Source organism: Electrona antarctica (genome assembly GCF_951216825.1).
Source record: "Electrona antarctica genome assembly, chromosome: 2".
NCBI classification, from domain to species: domain Eukaryota; kingdom Metazoa; phylum Chordata; class Actinopteri; order Myctophiformes; family Myctophidae; genus Electrona; species Electrona antarctica.
This window is the reverse complement of record NC_136807.1, coordinates 26,044,084-26,060,567: the sequence shown is the minus strand read 5'-3', so window position 1 is coordinate 26,060,567 and position 16,484 is coordinate 26,044,084. Positions and strand designations below refer to the sequence as shown.

At 42.0% G+C, this 16,484-nt stretch overlaps 1 protein-coding gene across 2 annotated transcripts; it reads left to right on the top strand.

Moving 5' to 3' along the window:
- Positions 1 to 330: 330 nt before the first annotated feature.
- ddx23 (DEAD (Asp-Glu-Ala-Asp) box polypeptide 23) lies at positions 331 to 14,738 on the top strand. Of its 2 annotated transcripts, none has more exons than XM_079491866.1 (18): positions 331 to 489; positions 1,328 to 1,470; positions 2,334 to 2,444; positions 2,977 to 3,067; positions 3,634 to 3,699; positions 4,202 to 4,340; positions 4,570 to 4,703; positions 5,318 to 5,430; positions 6,061 to 6,204; positions 7,014 to 7,239; positions 8,078 to 8,223; positions 9,543 to 9,720; positions 9,851 to 10,093; positions 10,389 to 10,540; positions 10,894 to 11,002; positions 11,521 to 11,695; positions 12,842 to 13,902; positions 13,933 to 14,738. In XM_079491866.1, the coding sequence occupies exons 2-17, from the start codon at positions 1,328 to 1,330 to the stop codon at positions 13,063 to 13,065; spliced, it is 2,394 nt and encodes a 797-aa protein (XP_079347992.1). In that variant the 5' UTR covers positions 331 to 489; the 3' UTR covers positions 13,066 to 13,902; positions 13,933 to 14,738. The 2 variants fall into 2 exon arrangements, with proteins under 2 accessions (XP_079347992.1, XP_079347993.1); XM_079491867.1 differs by having other exon boundaries at positions 356 to 445.
- Positions 14,739 to 16,484: the final 1,746 nt, after the last annotated feature.

Genomic DNA, 16,484 nt, shown 5'->3' with positions numbered 1-16,484 from the left:
GTTTGCCTTTCTTAAATCTCTTCCATTCTAAACCACACGCACACACACACGCACGCACGCACGCACACACACACACACACACACACACACACACACACACACACACACACACACACACACACACGCACACACGCACACACGCACACACACACACACACACACACACGCACACACGCACACACACACACACACACGCACACACACGCGATGATTTTGGGCAGGCATTTAGGTGCCTGTCCAGCCAAACAATCAGGGTCCTGAGAAAACAGCTGTATGCCTTCTGGGTAATGAAGTTTTAATTCTAATCTGACTCCACTCTGAACGGACCTCTATGAACTATGATTCCCATATTACACAGTATTACAGGGCATGCGGGGAAATATCATGGCGTCTCTATGAAAACGAAGTGGAATCGCAAATTTGGGATTTAAAATAACTGTTAAAGGTTAGAATTTATATAGTAAATAAAAGCCAGCCGCACTCGTAAAGGTATTCTCTTAACAATACTCTTACACGAATAGTAATTTCAGTGTGGTGTAGTTTCTTAGGTATTGTTGTTGATATGCTAGCTAGCTAACTTAACCATGTTGACGTTTGCTTTGCTTGCAGGCTCTTGAATAAGCCCGTTTATCGCAATTAAATGTTTTCCCAATAAACCATGCGTGTGCTGTATGTCACGATTAGTTAACCCACGTGAATTACCCGTCTGACCAATGACCATGATTACTATTCCTAAAAGAAACTGATCGGACTTGGCGCACAATGTTTATAAACATTGTGCGCCAAGTCCGATCAGTTTCTTTTCAACGTGAATCTCATTGTTATGATCAACTGTATGTGGAATAAATCCTTCTGTAAACCATACTAATGGTGCAAAGTCCTCAACTCCTTGAAGATCCATGCGTTTCAGATATTACTAGAAGGCTCTCTGACATAAACACTATACAAGCTTACCTTTTTGTTTCAAGTTGATTTGGGCAAGTGGTTCTCTAACATCTTCAACCCCAATCCCTCATTTGAACAGATTTTGGGCCAGAATCAGTTTCTGTTAAATTAGATAGATAGGAATGCTATATACCTGCCTATACGTGGGCCCGGTAGTCATTGTTATACTTTGTGATTTTGGGCGAACTACCTAGCCTGTTAAATTCAACTGTTCCTCATTTAGCTGGGAACCCCTTGCAACCTTGTCAAGGACCCCCAGAGGTCCTTGGACCTCACTTTGAGAACCACACTGCAGTGTGGGCTGCTGAAGAGTATAGTTGTATTTGACAGGATGGAATCAATGAAACGTGTGTGTGCGTGCGTGCGTTGTGTGTGTTAACAGATGGCAGGTGATACATCTGACAAGAAGGATGCTGCAGAAACTTCAGTAAACAAGGACAGAGAAAGGAAACGCAGCCGTTCACGGGAACGAATTGAACGGAAGCGTCATCGGTCGCGTGAGCGCCGCTCCAAATCTCTTGACAGGTACCTTAGCAGTGGTTCCCATAGTGGGGTCCGGGGACCCCCAGGGATCCTTGAGGGACTATCACTTCCTGTATGGTATATATGGCTGTAGAATAAATACACTCCCATTCATATACATTTGATGCATATTATTTGATTATCTGCTGCTATTTCTTTGTCTTTATTTCACTCTATGTACATTTGTTTTTATGTTTATTTCTTTATCTATCTGCAAGTCTGCACTTTGGGTAGCCCCTTTTGGGACCCTCGGTTACCTTTTCTGAATTTTGTACGGCGGTACCTGGCCTGATCGGTTATTCCACTCTCCATAGGACGCAGATTTACATACTCTCTGTTCACGGAGACCTGCTCGGTCGCTTGAGTGTTGGTGAGATGTTTCAAAGATGCATACATACATAGGAGACCGCCGCAACTTGTGCGAAACGGCATTAACCGCCGTTGCTGTCTCTCTGTGAACAGAGAGCATGTCAATCTGTGTCCTATGGAGAGTGGAATAACCGATCAGGGACCCTAGGGTACCGCCGTACAAAATTCAGAAAAGGTTACAGAGGGTCCCGAAAGGAGCTACACTTTGGGTAGCTTACACAAAAATGTTACATCTATACATTTCTTGCAAGGAGGAGATTTGTTTGTTTCATATTTAAAATTCAGAGACCAGATTAAGACCAGATGTTTATACTATGATGGTGAATCCAAAGTCAACTTACTTGCATTGAGATTGTGTTGATTTTTCCGTAATCAAGAGTCCATTTGTCTTTTTTTGTTTAGAATTTTATTTATAGATTTAAAAATGTACAAACGAACAACAAAACCACAGTAGAGAGTACACTCAGAAATACATTTTGTTCCTTTCTTCCTGGCAGAGATCGGCGCGACAACAAGGATCGCGAGCGGGACAAGGACAGAGATCGGGGGCGTAGAGATAAGGATGGCGGCCATCGGCGTGATGGGAAGGATCGCGGAAGGAAGTCGAGGTACGTCGACCGTATTGCCAACTAGTGTTGGGGACATGGATGTCGTTCTGCAACACGCTGTGAGCTTTTAGATCAGCAATTTTTGGTTATTTGTTATTTTAAGATTGAAGAGTATTTTAAGTCGGGCCACGGTCACTCTATAATATATTGCAAGTATGACCATACTAGCAATATATTATAGAGTGACCGTGGCCCGTCTACCTCCCGCCCGCTCGTTTCCCCCTGCCCCTTCCCGTCCCCCCGACATCCCCCCCGGCTCTGGCCTGCGGCCCGAGACCGGATGCTTTAAAAAAAAAAAAAAGTATTGTATTATAGTGGTCATATGACATTTATATGTAGGCATATTATTTTCTTTTGGTATGTTCTGTATGGGTCTGTGCACATATATTGTAAGTACGTTATTTGATGTACTGTATACCATTACCCTGAAATCTTGAATAAACAAAACCGAGGAAAAAAATTAATAATAATTCAGTCGTGAGACTTAATTTTGCCTTCATCCATGTATACAAACTGCCTCTTGGTTTTACAGAAGCACATCACCTAGATCAAAGGACAGATTAAAGCGAGAGAAGGACATAAAGGCAGAGGAGGATGAAGAGGAGAAAAAGAAGAAAGAGAAGGTAGGATTTGGGCTTCAACTAAATTAGATGTCGGGTGGAAACCTCATGTCCAAAACTGTTACTTTTCAGGATTTAAATTCAGAAAGTATCTTACATATCAGATCTACAAGCTCAAACCGCATCGCTTCGTGACACTTTTGAGCTTGCAGAACTGCTACTTTTGATGCTTTATGATCAAGTAGGCTGTTAATTTATATAATAATTAAAAAAACAAAACACAAAGCAGTTAGGAGATAGGGGGTTTCTGCCTGACAACGATATACAATATATACTGTGTATGTATGTATGTATGTATATATATATATATATATATATATATATATATATATATATATATATATATATATATATATATAATTGTTTGGTTGTTTTGTTTTTTTGCCAACTTACTGTTGGTGTTGCTTTGACTGTGATGTCTTTCCATCATGCTCTAAATACAGTACCTTTTGTATTGTATTTTTGTCTTTGTCAAAAGATCCTCGCGGGATCAACAAAGAGTTATCTTAAATAATCAATAACTGCTACTTCAGATGATATTTTGAGTCTTGTGTGGTTTTCTGTTCCAGTTCCAGCCCCTGTCTCTGGAAGAGCTTCTTGCAAAGAAGAAGGCAGAGGAGGAGGCCGAGGCCAAGGTGAGATGAGATCAGAAGAGAAGAGAGAATCTTGTACCACCATTCTTTAATGGGGCTTTTCCACTGCATGCTTCCACCTTGGCTCAACTCGACTTGACTCTACTCCAGGGATCTTCAAAGATTTTCAGGCCAAGGACCACAGAGAGAGAGGGATTGAAGCAGGGACCCCCCACTTCTACATATTGTATACAATTGTGTTGCAGATTAAACTCTTTCATAGATATCATAGATCACTTCATAAACTTTGACAGAACTATCATCAGTGTATGTTAGATCCTTGTTGATGTGTATTTTCATACATTTAACCACTTAAACTATCAATGCTCTGTAAACTTATGGTCCAGGCTGGTTGAAATTCACTGAATATAATGGCACGTTAATACGAGCCTGGGCCTGTTGGTCAAGTACAGAAACGTCTCAGCCAGTTTTGGCATGCCGGGTCGGGCCCTGACCTGGTACCATGCAGTTCCAACATTACTTAGCTCTGTTTCGTCGTCCTCAGCCCAAGTTCCTGTCCAAGGCAGAGCGAGAGGCAGAGGCTCTGAAACGGAGGGAACAGCAGACAGAGGAGAGGAAGAGGTTCATTGAAGATGAGAGGAAGAAGAGAAGGATGTTTCAAGAAACTGGAAGAAAAATGATGGGTGCGTAAGCTGGTTTATAGAAGTGTCTGTGAGCGCCATTCGGTGGCTAGTTCAACGAACTAATCGATAGAGAATAGCAAATCTACAAGCTCAGAGTCGTGAGTTTGTAGATCTGGTATTTTTGGTATATTCACCGCTGTACAAAGTATAAAATAGTGAACTAACGATACTTCCAACCCTAGCTGTGGTATAATTCTAGGCTGACAGTGTGATCATGTGTGTGACACAGAGGACCCCCAGGAGAGGGACAGGCGAGAGCGGAGAGAGAGGATGGAGCGAGAGAGTAACGGAAATGAAGAAGATGATGGACGACAGAAGATCAGAGAGGAGAAGGATAAGAGCAAAGAACTCGTGGCCATCAAGGTTGGTATATGGAGGATGAGAGGATGAGATAATGCTGTTTATGATTGGCTTTATACAGAGTACATCATTTTCACTGCAGATGTCCTAGTTATTTTGCATTAACACACTAACGTTTTATTCGTTAAAATAAAATAAAAGTCGTAGCTTAAATAACAGCTGATCTTGCTGCCTCCGATCTCACTGTCTTTTTGTTGACTGCATTATTAATTCATCTTTAACACCCCCCTGCCGTTGTTTTTCACTAACCTTCACACAAATCACCCGATCGTGAACGTAGCTCGCCTTGCGCGATCGAATGTCCTAATGTCGGAAAATATTCCACAATCGCCAGTGACGAGGAAGAAAAGCACAGCCGCTTGCAGGCTGCCATCATTCTCCATAGCATTCCATTGGAGACTCGATTACCCATCGGCTCCCAGAAGCGAGAAGTCACTTTTTTCCTTTGGTCACGAGATCCAAACGTGTGACGTATCACAAAGTACCTGAGGAAAATCTTGCAAGTTATCAAAATCGGCAGGGAACAAGGTCTTCATTAATTCGGGGAAACTCGGGTTTAGAGTTAACGCCTGATTCAACTTGTGTTGACTGTGTCTCAAAATGAATGATCCTTTCAGGAGCGCTACCTCGGCGGCATGAAGAAACGCAGGCGAACACGTCACCTGAACGACAGGAAGTTTGTCTTCGAGTGGGACGCTTCAGAAGATACGTCCATCGACTACAACCCCATGTGAGTCAACGGAATATTTTCCGTTTTATTTGCGCCTGTCACAATTATTTATTTTAATTTAATTTAATTAATTAATTTTAATTATTACATAATCACCTGATCGCAGTTATCTTATTGAAATTATTTTCAATAATTTGCATTACCGAATTTTTTCCATTCATCTGTAAATTCTCACTTTGTGATGCGATGTGTAGTGAGCTTATAGATCGGCTATCTCTTTTAAATGTTTGAATTAAGAATATTTCATTCAAACATTTAGTTATTTATTTTGATTATTAGTACCGTCATTGTCAGTAATTTCTTTGTATAATTTATTATGTGAGTTATATATATATACTTACATATTTCTCTCTCTCTAGGTCGTCCTCAGATATTTACTTTGCCTAAAAGCCAAACATAAATTATGTTTTGTTGATATATTCCAATGTTCAATGCCAAAAACACAATTAAATCACTAAATGCGCTTATTTGTGTGACCGTTAAGCGTTAATGGTCAACTAAAAATGTACTGATCGCAACAACCTTTTGTGAGTCGACAGAACGTAGTAGTGCTGTACATGTAGTAGTGTCTCGTCTGTTGTCTGTTACAAAGAGAACATGTAATATTTGGACTGTGTCCGTCTCTCTCAGTTACAAAGAGAAGCACTCGGTGCAGCTGTACGGCAGAGGCTTCATCGCCGGCATCGACCTCAAACAGCAGAAGAGGGAACAGTCGCGCTTCTACGGCGACCTGATGGAGAAGAGACGCACGCTGGAGGAGAAGGAGCAGGAAGAGTGAGTGAGCACCTAGTCCAGTGGTAAACCACTGGATGATGGTCAACCCATTTAGACCTGGTGTAACCTATACGTTGTTTTACCTTTAATGTCAGATGCGACCTCTGTGTCTCATATAGCAACATCATTTAATTTTTTTAATAAGAATTTGAAGGTTTTCAGAAAACCTTAGGTTAGGTTTTAGGAGGCGTTTTTAGAATCGGCCTCTGGTCTAAATGGGTTATTAAGGACCCCTGAATCCTTTTTTAGTTTTTAAGTTAACCAATTAGCTGCTCGTGGCGGAACGTTCCGTCAGAAGGAATCCAACCAGCAACTGCTTCTGGCATAATGTTCCGTCTGATAAGCTTTATTATTGATATCAAACCGTATCGCTGATTTCTATTTTTTTTTTGCTTGGCCTTTCCTTCTTTAGCGATCCTAGACTGGGTTGTGCAACCGCGCTGCCGTCCACCTCCCATTATACAGGCTGACTAAAAAGCGGAATAACTCTATCTCTATCTACGGAGCTCTCCGTGGTTTGGATAAAACGCGCAATGTTCGGAGGTCTTTGCTGATTATCCGTTGGTCTAGATGGAAACATTGGCGTTTTCTAGAGCAAGGATGGTTCATTTTAGCTCGCTAGCATTGACGCTATTTATTTAGCATTAACATGGACGCCCAAAACAGGATGTGAGTCCAACGTGTGCAGCATTGAAATGGCCTCGGCAGCGCTCGGCAGTCTGAGGTTGGCTGTGCGTCCAGCAGGTGGCAGTATAAGTGTTAAACAGTGGTATTATTTAGCTGTTGTTTGATGACCTTCCTCTGTGCAGGGTGAGGTTGAAGAAGGTGCGTAAGAAGGAGGCCAAGCAGCGCTGGGACGACAGACACTGGTCCCAGAAGAAGCTGGACGAGATGACGGACAGGGACTGGCGTATCTTCAGGGAGGACTACAGCATCACCACCAAGGGAGGCAAGATCCCAAACCCCATCCGGAACTGGAAGGAGTACAATCTGCCCGATCACATCGTGGAGGTCATCGACAACTGTGGCTACAAGGTGGGCCTTCCTACAAAAAGCATCGACTAAAACTATGACGTACATTTAAATAAAAAAACTAAGCTATGTTGACCCAAACCGCACCAATGCAACTCCTTACAACTGCCATTGATTGCAAGGAGTTGCATGCTGACATTGCCGAATCATTGGTGCGGTTTGGGCCTAAAACTATGACTAGATATACTAACAAATAAAAACTAGACTAAAGTGTGAGATGCGCTAATGGAGAAGAGATCCAGTAGAACTAAGTCAAGTCATTTTATGCTTGGCTCACGGCGTCACAGACAAGTTGTGAGCTTGTAGATTTTTTCCGGCACACATCTAAGTAAATCAAGCCATCAAGGACTGCCAACATATTTTTTCGTCGACTACATCAACTGTAGATTTAGATCAACTAAAACTAAAACATTTCAGATGACTAAAATATTATTTAGTCAATGGAATTACAGTAGTCAGTGTAACTTAACGTTTCAATAGTAGTCAATGGAACTAAATAGAATTTTATTCAAAAAAACTACAACACAATTTTCTGTCAAAATGTACACTGCTACAAAACCAAAAATTGTGGAACAACCATTTGTTCCACAATCAAATCTAGTCTCGGATATTATTCCATCTGCATTTGCGTTTGGCTCATCTCTGCTCCTCAATGACAGCTTGTTGTCATGTTAAAAATAGTAACACAGACACTACTTTTTGAAGAAGGCAGATTAGCTGCCGGGGTCTCGGGTGGTGAAATCTCCTTGGTCAATGTAAAGGTTTCCTGCGTTTTGGTGGTGAATTGAATTAATATCTTACTTGTGGTGGTGGTGGTGTTTTGTTTTGTTTTTTTATCCAGGATCCGACGCCTATCCAGAGACAGGCTATCCCCATTGGCTTACAGAACCGTGACATCATCGGTGTGGCTGAGACGGGTAGTGGTAAAACAGCTGCTTTCCTCATTCCTCTGCTGGTATGGATCACCACCCTGCCAAAGACTGACAGGTACAGTGACACCAACCTGGACTAATGGACACTATTCTGTGGTATATATATATCCAATGCCATGTCTTTTATATTGTTCTTAACACAATGAGTGCCTCCTGCTGGACGAAGCTTGTATGGTGCTAAGGCGCTTGGGTGCCAGGCTATTTCAGGCTATTCCACTATGACTCGTGTCGGTTTTGGATTCCATCTAGTATTAGCGTTAATGCTACCGAGCTAAAATGTCCATACTAGCTCTAGAGCACTCTAGACAGTGCTCTAGACAGCAACAGTGCATCGCAACCGGAGCGATTCAATGAATGAGAAACAGACACAGGCGTGTGTAATCAGTGCATGGTGCAAAATGTATTAATCATGACGAGTATACCTGTCCTACGTATCGAAGCGGTCTGAACCAGTTAATGAATACAAATGTATTTTATCCAATGCACGTAAGGAAAACGCATGTCACAATATTACTAATTTAGTATCTGCAGTATCCGGTGTCCCTATTCATGAGCCCTGCCCGGAGCTCATCAGTGCAATATTTCCCGTGGATTGCCTCATAGATGAGTGGTAGATATTGGGTGTCTCATGCAGGGGACCAGGGGAAAGTTGGGATCCTTTAGGATTTGAACTATTCCGGTTTCTTAACTCTTAGCCTGCCGCCATTAATTAATCCCTCGATTGCATATTGCCATGGTTTAATCACGCGTGACACTTACTTTGAAGAGCCAAATATCCGTATCGCATTTTACTATGAAACCATTCCGTGTGTGTTGACGAAGCTGGTGCTCGTTCTCTCGGTCGGTGGTGGAAAAAGTGGACCGCGAGTATCACAGCGCCTGCTACAGGCCGTTGAAAACGCTTGTCTGGGACAAAGCGTCCTCTGCAATGTCGCTTCTGTGAGATAAAGCCGTCTGAAAACAGAGCCGGCAATGTTAGTGGATGCGCGCGCATTTTCAAAATGGCCGCGCCCATTGTGTCAGAAGCATAACAAAGCTAACGGACGGTAGATTTCGATACGATCGTATTAAAACATGCATTAATGAATACATCGCTGTTAAAACGGCTTTTCCGTTTGTGGCAGGCTACAAGATTCTACGTGTTAATATTCCTATGTTCCTGGCGGGTAAACGATTAACAATTCCCTCTTAATGGTCCCATTCCTTAATGGTTCCTCTGGGTCCGGATTCCAACCCTAGCCCAGGACTTGAATCCCAGACAGAATATAACGGATTTGGATTGTAATTTTAAGTGGTTAGTTTGTTTTTCCTAAGATTTGTCATGTTACCAGCTTGTACTTGCTGTCCTTAATGATGTTGTTTGTGTTGGTACAGGATTGAAGACTCGGACCAAGGTCCCTATGCAGTCATCCTGGCTCCTACTCGTGAGCTGGCCCAGCAGATTGAAGAGGAAACCATTAAGTTTGGTAAACCTCTGGGCATCCGCACCGTGGCCGTCATCGGAGGAATCTCCAGGGAGGACCAGGGCTTCCGTCTCAGGATGGGTTGTGAGGTGAGAGACCTAGACGCTAGGATCTGATCTCTCTTTAAAAGCGTTAATATTCCAAACGAGATGCTTGGTTAAGTCATAAATTTGGACAGACCTACAGTACTGTCTCCTCTGTCTCTGTGTGTGACAACAGATTGTGATCGCCACCCCCGGTCGTCTGATCGACGTGCTGGAGAACCGCTACCTGGTGCTGGGCCGCTGCACGTACGTGGTGCTGGATGAGGCCGACCGCATGATAGACATGGGCTTTGAGCCCGACGTGCAGAAGATCCTGGAGTACATCCCCGTCACCAATCAGAAGCCAGACACCGACGAGGCCGAGGATCCCGAGAAAATGATGATGAACTTTGTATCTGGGAAACACAAATACAGACAAGTGCGTTTACTTTTATTAGTTTGTGCGATTTCTTTTTCAGGGGTTGAAGTTGTCCAACTACAGATGCAACTCAGGTCTGTTCCACTAAGACTAGAGGGTTTAACCTATTAAAACCGGGAAATCATGCATCATTTTCCAGATCTTAGCATTCTAGCAATCTTTGAATAATGTAACTTTCGTCTATGTTTCCTATCACACAAATATTTAGCAGACCCCCCATAGTAACTCTGAGGACCCCCTAAGGGCCACGGACCCCTGCCTTAATGTGTTTTCCTATCTGTGTCCGTCCCTGCAGACGGTCATGTTCACAGCCACCATGCCTGCAGCTGTGGAGAGGCTGGCCAGGAGCTACCTGAGACGTCCTGCTGTGGTCTACATCGGCTCGGCTGGAAAACCCCACGAGAGAGTGGAGCAGAAGGTCCTGCTCATGGGCGAGGGAGAGAAGAGGTGAGACTTCACTAAAACGTTGTTACTACTACTAAAACGGGTTATTCTGTGTAACTCTGTGTAATCAATCAATAATCATTCCACATAAATTTCAACTTCTCTAAACAAATTCTTATTCCCACAGCAAAATGTTAAAGGCATCGTTAATGTACCAAAAATATATTCATTTGTGTATTTCAAATTAACCGTGGCACTAATGACACGGCAGCATTCATCATTTTGGAGCAATACTATCCATGTTTTTGTTTGGAACTGAATTCTGGGAATCACAGTTCTAACAGACAACAGAGCAAAAAAGAATATCAACTTTGTCTGAGTGCTGATGAATGGTGTTTTTGCTTGGTTCTGTGCAGGAAGAAGCTGTTGGAGGTTCTTTCCCGTGGCTTCGAACCTCCCATCATCATCTTCGTCAACCAGAAGAAGGGTTGCGACGTGCTGGCCAAGTCCCTGGAGAAGATGGGAGTGAGTCATTTAAAATTAAAACCTGCCTGTGTTATGATATCTGTAAACAAACACAGCATTTTCAGAATACTGAAAACCTGCAGTACAATACAATTTAAACCAGTGGTTCTCTTCCTTTTCTGCATCGGGCCCACTCGAAAATCTCGAAAAGCGTTTGTGCATTTTTAGAGAGTTTATTTCAATCAATCGTTTGTGTCTCGGCTTGGATCAGTAGAACTAATACTTGGTAATACTGGTATTGGTAACACGGAGAGTTTATTTTTTATGTATTTATAAAATGTCCTTAAAAAGAATATATATATATATATATATATATATATATATATATATATACACACACACACACACACACACACACACAAATGTTATATTGTTAAAATCTTTCAATTGATTAATTAATTAATTGGGGGCTCATTTGCAAAACCTTTGGGGATTCGCCACAGGTCAAGAATCACTCATTTAAAACCTTAAATCATTTCTCATTTCTAACCGTAACCCTTCTCCTCCTTCGCCCCCAGTACAATGCTTGCACGTTGCATGGCGGCAAAGGACAGGAGCAGAGAGAGTTTGCTCTCTCCAACCTAAAGGCGGGAGCCAAGGACATCCTGGTGGCCACCGACGTCGCTGGTCGAGGTATCGACATCCACGACGTCTCCATGGTGCTCAACTACGACATGGCCAAGAACATCGAAGGTATGGATATAGCACGGCACGTAATGTGCTCTTATATTGTTTTATTTTGTGGGCATTTAAGGCAGTCAGTTCTCACCTTTCTGAGCTCTGCGCCGCTAATGTAGTTTTAAAAATTACCACGGATCCATCCCACCCCACTTCCTCAGAACAATTATAGTATACAGTATAAGAAGCCATATCACAGTCATTTCTATTTTATTTAAGTTTTTTTGTTAATATTTATCATCGTGATCTGAAAGCTGGAAGTATATACTTTGTTATAGATTAAAAAATCACACCCGTGTGAACTGAGTGGTGCAAGGTCTTATATAGCCTGATCAGCTGTGGTCTGACGTAATGTCAGTGACCATAGTAACCATGTTAACCATGTACCACGTACAGGTACACGGGTACACGTACAGGTACACGGGTACAGACAAAGCTGGTTGTTGGAGTGGTTTGCGCCACACAAAAACAGAGAAACAGATCCGGGCACTTAAAGTTAAAAAGAGGAGGAAAGCCTTTATTAAGTGTCTCTGACACTTTACTTGCTAATTATCTCATTGCAAAGCTGTGTCTCTTTTGCTATATAATGAGTGTGTTTGGTGATGTTCTTCATTCTTGCCCTGATGAAGACCTGTTAATGGTCGAAACATGCATTTTTGAGTGGTGTAAACCACTCCTACAACTGGCTTTGTTAGTCTGTCTGTGCTAAAAAAATGAGCACAGACAGAACATGCATCAGACCACAGCTGATCAGGCTATATAATACCTTACACCACTCAGTTCACACGGGTGTGATTTTTAATTTAATAAAGGCTTTCCTCCTCTTTTTAACTTTGAGTGCCCGGAACGTCTCTTTTTTGTATCTATGCCTTCCCTTGATCCCGTTTTGATCCGTGTGAGCACCTTTTATCATCATTACTTTTTGATACTTCCGTTAGTTCCTATTTTTCTCTTATATACTTTGTTGTTCGGCTTTGTCATACACCGACAATAGCTGAGCTTGTAGTGAAATCGTAAATCATTGGAACAGGACTTAAGTGGTTAAGTAAAACAATGTTTTGTGTGTTGATTTTGGAAGGAAAAAGACTACAATCATCCAAGTTGCTCCAGTGCCTTCTTTATTCAGCTAATTTTCCTTTGTCCTCCCCACCCCCGCCATAGACTACATCCATCGTATTGGTCGTACGGGTCGTGCCGGCAAGAGCGGTGTGGCCTTGACCTTCCTGACCAAGGAGGACGCTACCGTGTTCTACGACCTGAAGCAGGCCATGATGGAGAGCCCAGCGTCCACCTGCCCGCCGGAGCTCACCAACCACCCCGACGCGCAGCACAAACCCGGCACCATCCTCACCAAGAAGAGACGAGAGGAGACCATCTTCGCTTGAACCCAGAGGACCAAAAGCTTTGTTTACCCCTGCTGCTGCACCCCAGAGCATGTCATTATGCTGTTGTTGCTGTTGGGAGCAGAAACCTTGTATCTCCATATTTCAGACTTTTTCATGTTGTCTTTTTGTAAATGAATGCCCTACTACTCACCGTACAAGACTGTTGTGCAAGTTTGTAGATCGGCTCTTCTCGCTATATTAAACAAATGTTGAAAGTATAAGTGAAAGTGTTTTTTTTAACTGGTTTTCATAGTCTCTCGAGACAGACTGTTGACTCACGGAAAAGGGGTGCTGTTTTTCCTTTGTTTTGCCAATGGTTTCCCAGATTGGAGTTTCATGAATATTGAAACAATGAACAGTTATTAACAAGAGCTTGTGACTAAATAACTACATTGGATGAATTGGAACATGGGGTAAAAATTTCTCATATCCTGAAAAGTAATTGTTTTGGACATACAAGGTTTCCACCCAAGGTCAATAATATTGTACTGGACTCTTTCTCATCACGTTGACTCCCATATTTAACCACCCTCACTGCTGTACTGTATGTCGGCGTCTTGCCTTTCTCTCCGTTTGGAATTCACCCTCTACATTTTGTATTTGTGTTCTGTTCTGTTGTCCTCACAATCGAGCCGTGGCTGATGTTTTGGGGTGTTTTACCCTACTTACAGACTCCAGGATGTCTTCTGTCCAGGCCAATTATTCCAATTATTCTTCTTGGCCTTTTGCTAAAGAAGGGTAAGCTGTAAAGTACATAATATAGTATATGATATAGTGGAAACCACCCATTACGTCCAAAAACGGTTACTTTTCAGGATTCAAATTCAAAAGTTATGGGTGGGGGGAGGGGGGCGGGTGATCTGCAAGCAGGACGGCTGGTCCTGGATCACCGAGTAGGATGCTGAACATCGTCTGTCGGTGGAAACCTCTACAAAAAACGTTACTTTTCAGGGTTCAAATTCCATAGCAGCTAAAATACAAGCTCAAAATGTGTTGCGATGCATTTTTGAGCTTGTAGATCAGCTATTTTTGTTACTTTTGTATGACACTAGTATGACGAAGTAGGGCATTAATTTACAAAAAAGTTTAAATATATGGAGATACAGTATGAAGATTCTGTCTGACAGTAAAGATATTCTCATTTATGACAAAACGGATAAGTCACAGCTCTCAAAACACTTAATATCTCCTCTCCCACCGACATCGGGTCTTCATTCATCAACAGCCGTAGATACATTTTTTAACACATTTTAACTTGTTTATGAGACATTTTTCGCAACACAGTCTTTGTTCAAAGAACAACAAACAAATACATACTAGCAGACCTTGTATAGAGTCCTGGGGGACCCCGATCAGCGAAGTCCATAGGTAAAGTTTAAGTGAAGATGAGATCAGATGAACCTTTAGAAATTCAGGTGTATCACTAGTTAAGCTAATCTTCTGCAGACACACTGAGCAAAACAAAAACAAAAAAACGAGCCAATGTGTGTAGAATAGGTTTTGAGATGTTCCTGCCAGTTTTAAATCCTGTAAAGAGACCAATACCATTAAACTGTTGTCTTTTCAGAGACTGACTTTATTTTTCATTGAATCAGATGTATTGTTGATCCATTGTTTCTGACAAAATGTTTGTATTAAATGTAAGTGAATCGAGTAAAACCTGATTGATTTTGCATCCGTTTCTGTGTCATCTCTGATGCATGGATTAAGTTCTCAGTCATCACGACTGAATTGTCATTTGGAAGCATGTCTTAAAAATATTGGTTATAAATATGTTATTTTAAGATTAAATACATGAAGTGGTCAAACTATAGAATACATGTTCAGAAAGCATCTTCCATAAACCTCAGATATTCCATAATGTTCTCTGATATTTCAAAAGCAACGGTTAAAGCCTCAATCTGCAATTTCTTGAACTGGTTGGTTATATGGCTAACAAAACATAATCCTATTGTGATAATTGTTTATGAAAAAGCACTAGTGTCATATGTGTGTGTGTGTGTGTGTGTGTGTGTGTGTGTGTGTGTGTGTGTGTGTGTGTGACTGTGTGTGTGTGTGTGTGTGTGTGTGTGTGTGTGTGTGTGTGTGTGTGTGTGTGTGTGTGTGTGCGTGCGCGCGCGCCTGTGTATCAGTGAAAGTGCCCTTTCATGCTGTCACATATCGCAGATTAGATTCTCGTCAGATTTTATCTTGCTTTAATCCATGTAATGTACACATAATACCAATGCATACGGAGTGACATCTGCTGTAATCCACTCAAGCCTCTAAATATTGGCATGATGGAGTTCCACATACTGTAGCAAGCATGTGTGTAACTCCTTATGTTGTCGTTCAAATAAGTGTCAACTATAAACCCATAGTAATCGTTGCTATTCAGTAGTGTTTGTTCAGTAACAGCATCTCTCCGGCTCTTCAGTAGGCCGAAAACACTACAGAAATACATTTTCAGGTCGGGATACCAATTGTATCCAATCAGGAGAGAGAACTCGTACAACAATTCTGTCCAATCTGGACTATACAATTACAGGTGGTATTCTCAAACTTCTTTTTCTTTATGCTGTTATTTCTTTAACAGCATAACTGATTGTCCACTCTCTGAGTTACACCCCCTCAAATAACCTGGAGGGTCCCCATCCCATGGACCTCACCTTTACCTCTACAGGGTCCCCATCCCATGGACCTCACCTTTACCTCTACAGGGTCCCCATCCCATGGACCTCACCTTTACCTCTACAGGGTCCCCATCCCATGGACCTCACCTTTACCTCTACAGGGTCCCCATCCCATGGACCTCACCTTTACCTCTACAGGGTCCCCATCCCATGGACCTCACCTTTACCTCTACAGGGTCCCCATCCCATGGACCTCACCTTTACCTCTACAGGGTCCCCATCCCATGGACCTCACCTTTACCTCTACAGGGTCCCCATCCCATGGACCTCACCTTTACTCTACAATACAATATATGTATCGCTGTTGTCAGGCAGAAATCTCCTATTTACATATTTTAAATAATAAATTAGTAAATTAGCCTAATGTCCTACTTGATTACACTACAGTGTCATACATCCAAAGTAGCAGATCTGCAGGCTTTCGTGGCACGTTTTGAGCTTGTTAGTACTTGCTACTTTTGATATTCCTAACAGTTTTGGACACATGAGGACAGAGACGATACACTGTATGATTGAATTTGTGTTTTTAATCAAAAATTTTATCCCAACCCTAGCATACACACCCCCTTTATGACTTTCTATAATTAAGAAATGTGAGCTACAGTAGGCCTAATGTCCTGTAAGTTGACATAATGATCTGTATCATTTGAGGTAAGCTTAAAATGTATGTAAATGTTGCACTTTTGCAAGAAAACACTAGAAAGTAATACCCACAGAAGTACTTTAATTACAACTAATTGTATTCTG

What these genes read in the sequence shown, in the direction of transcription:
- ddx23 (XM_079491866.1), top strand. Translation starts at nt 1,328, where the DNA reads ATGGCAGGTGATACATCTGACAAGAAGGATGCTGCAGAAACTTCAGTA. An exon ending in TCGACAACTGTGGCTACAAG is followed by an intron (nt 7,240 to 8,077) that starts GTGGGCCTTCCT and finishes TTTTTTATCCAG; the next exon opens with GATCCGACGCCTATCCAGAG. An exon ending in ACCCTGCCAAAGACTGACAG is followed by an intron (nt 8,224 to 9,542) that starts GTACAGTGACAC and finishes GTGTTGGTACAG; the next exon opens with GATTGAAGACTCGGACCAAG.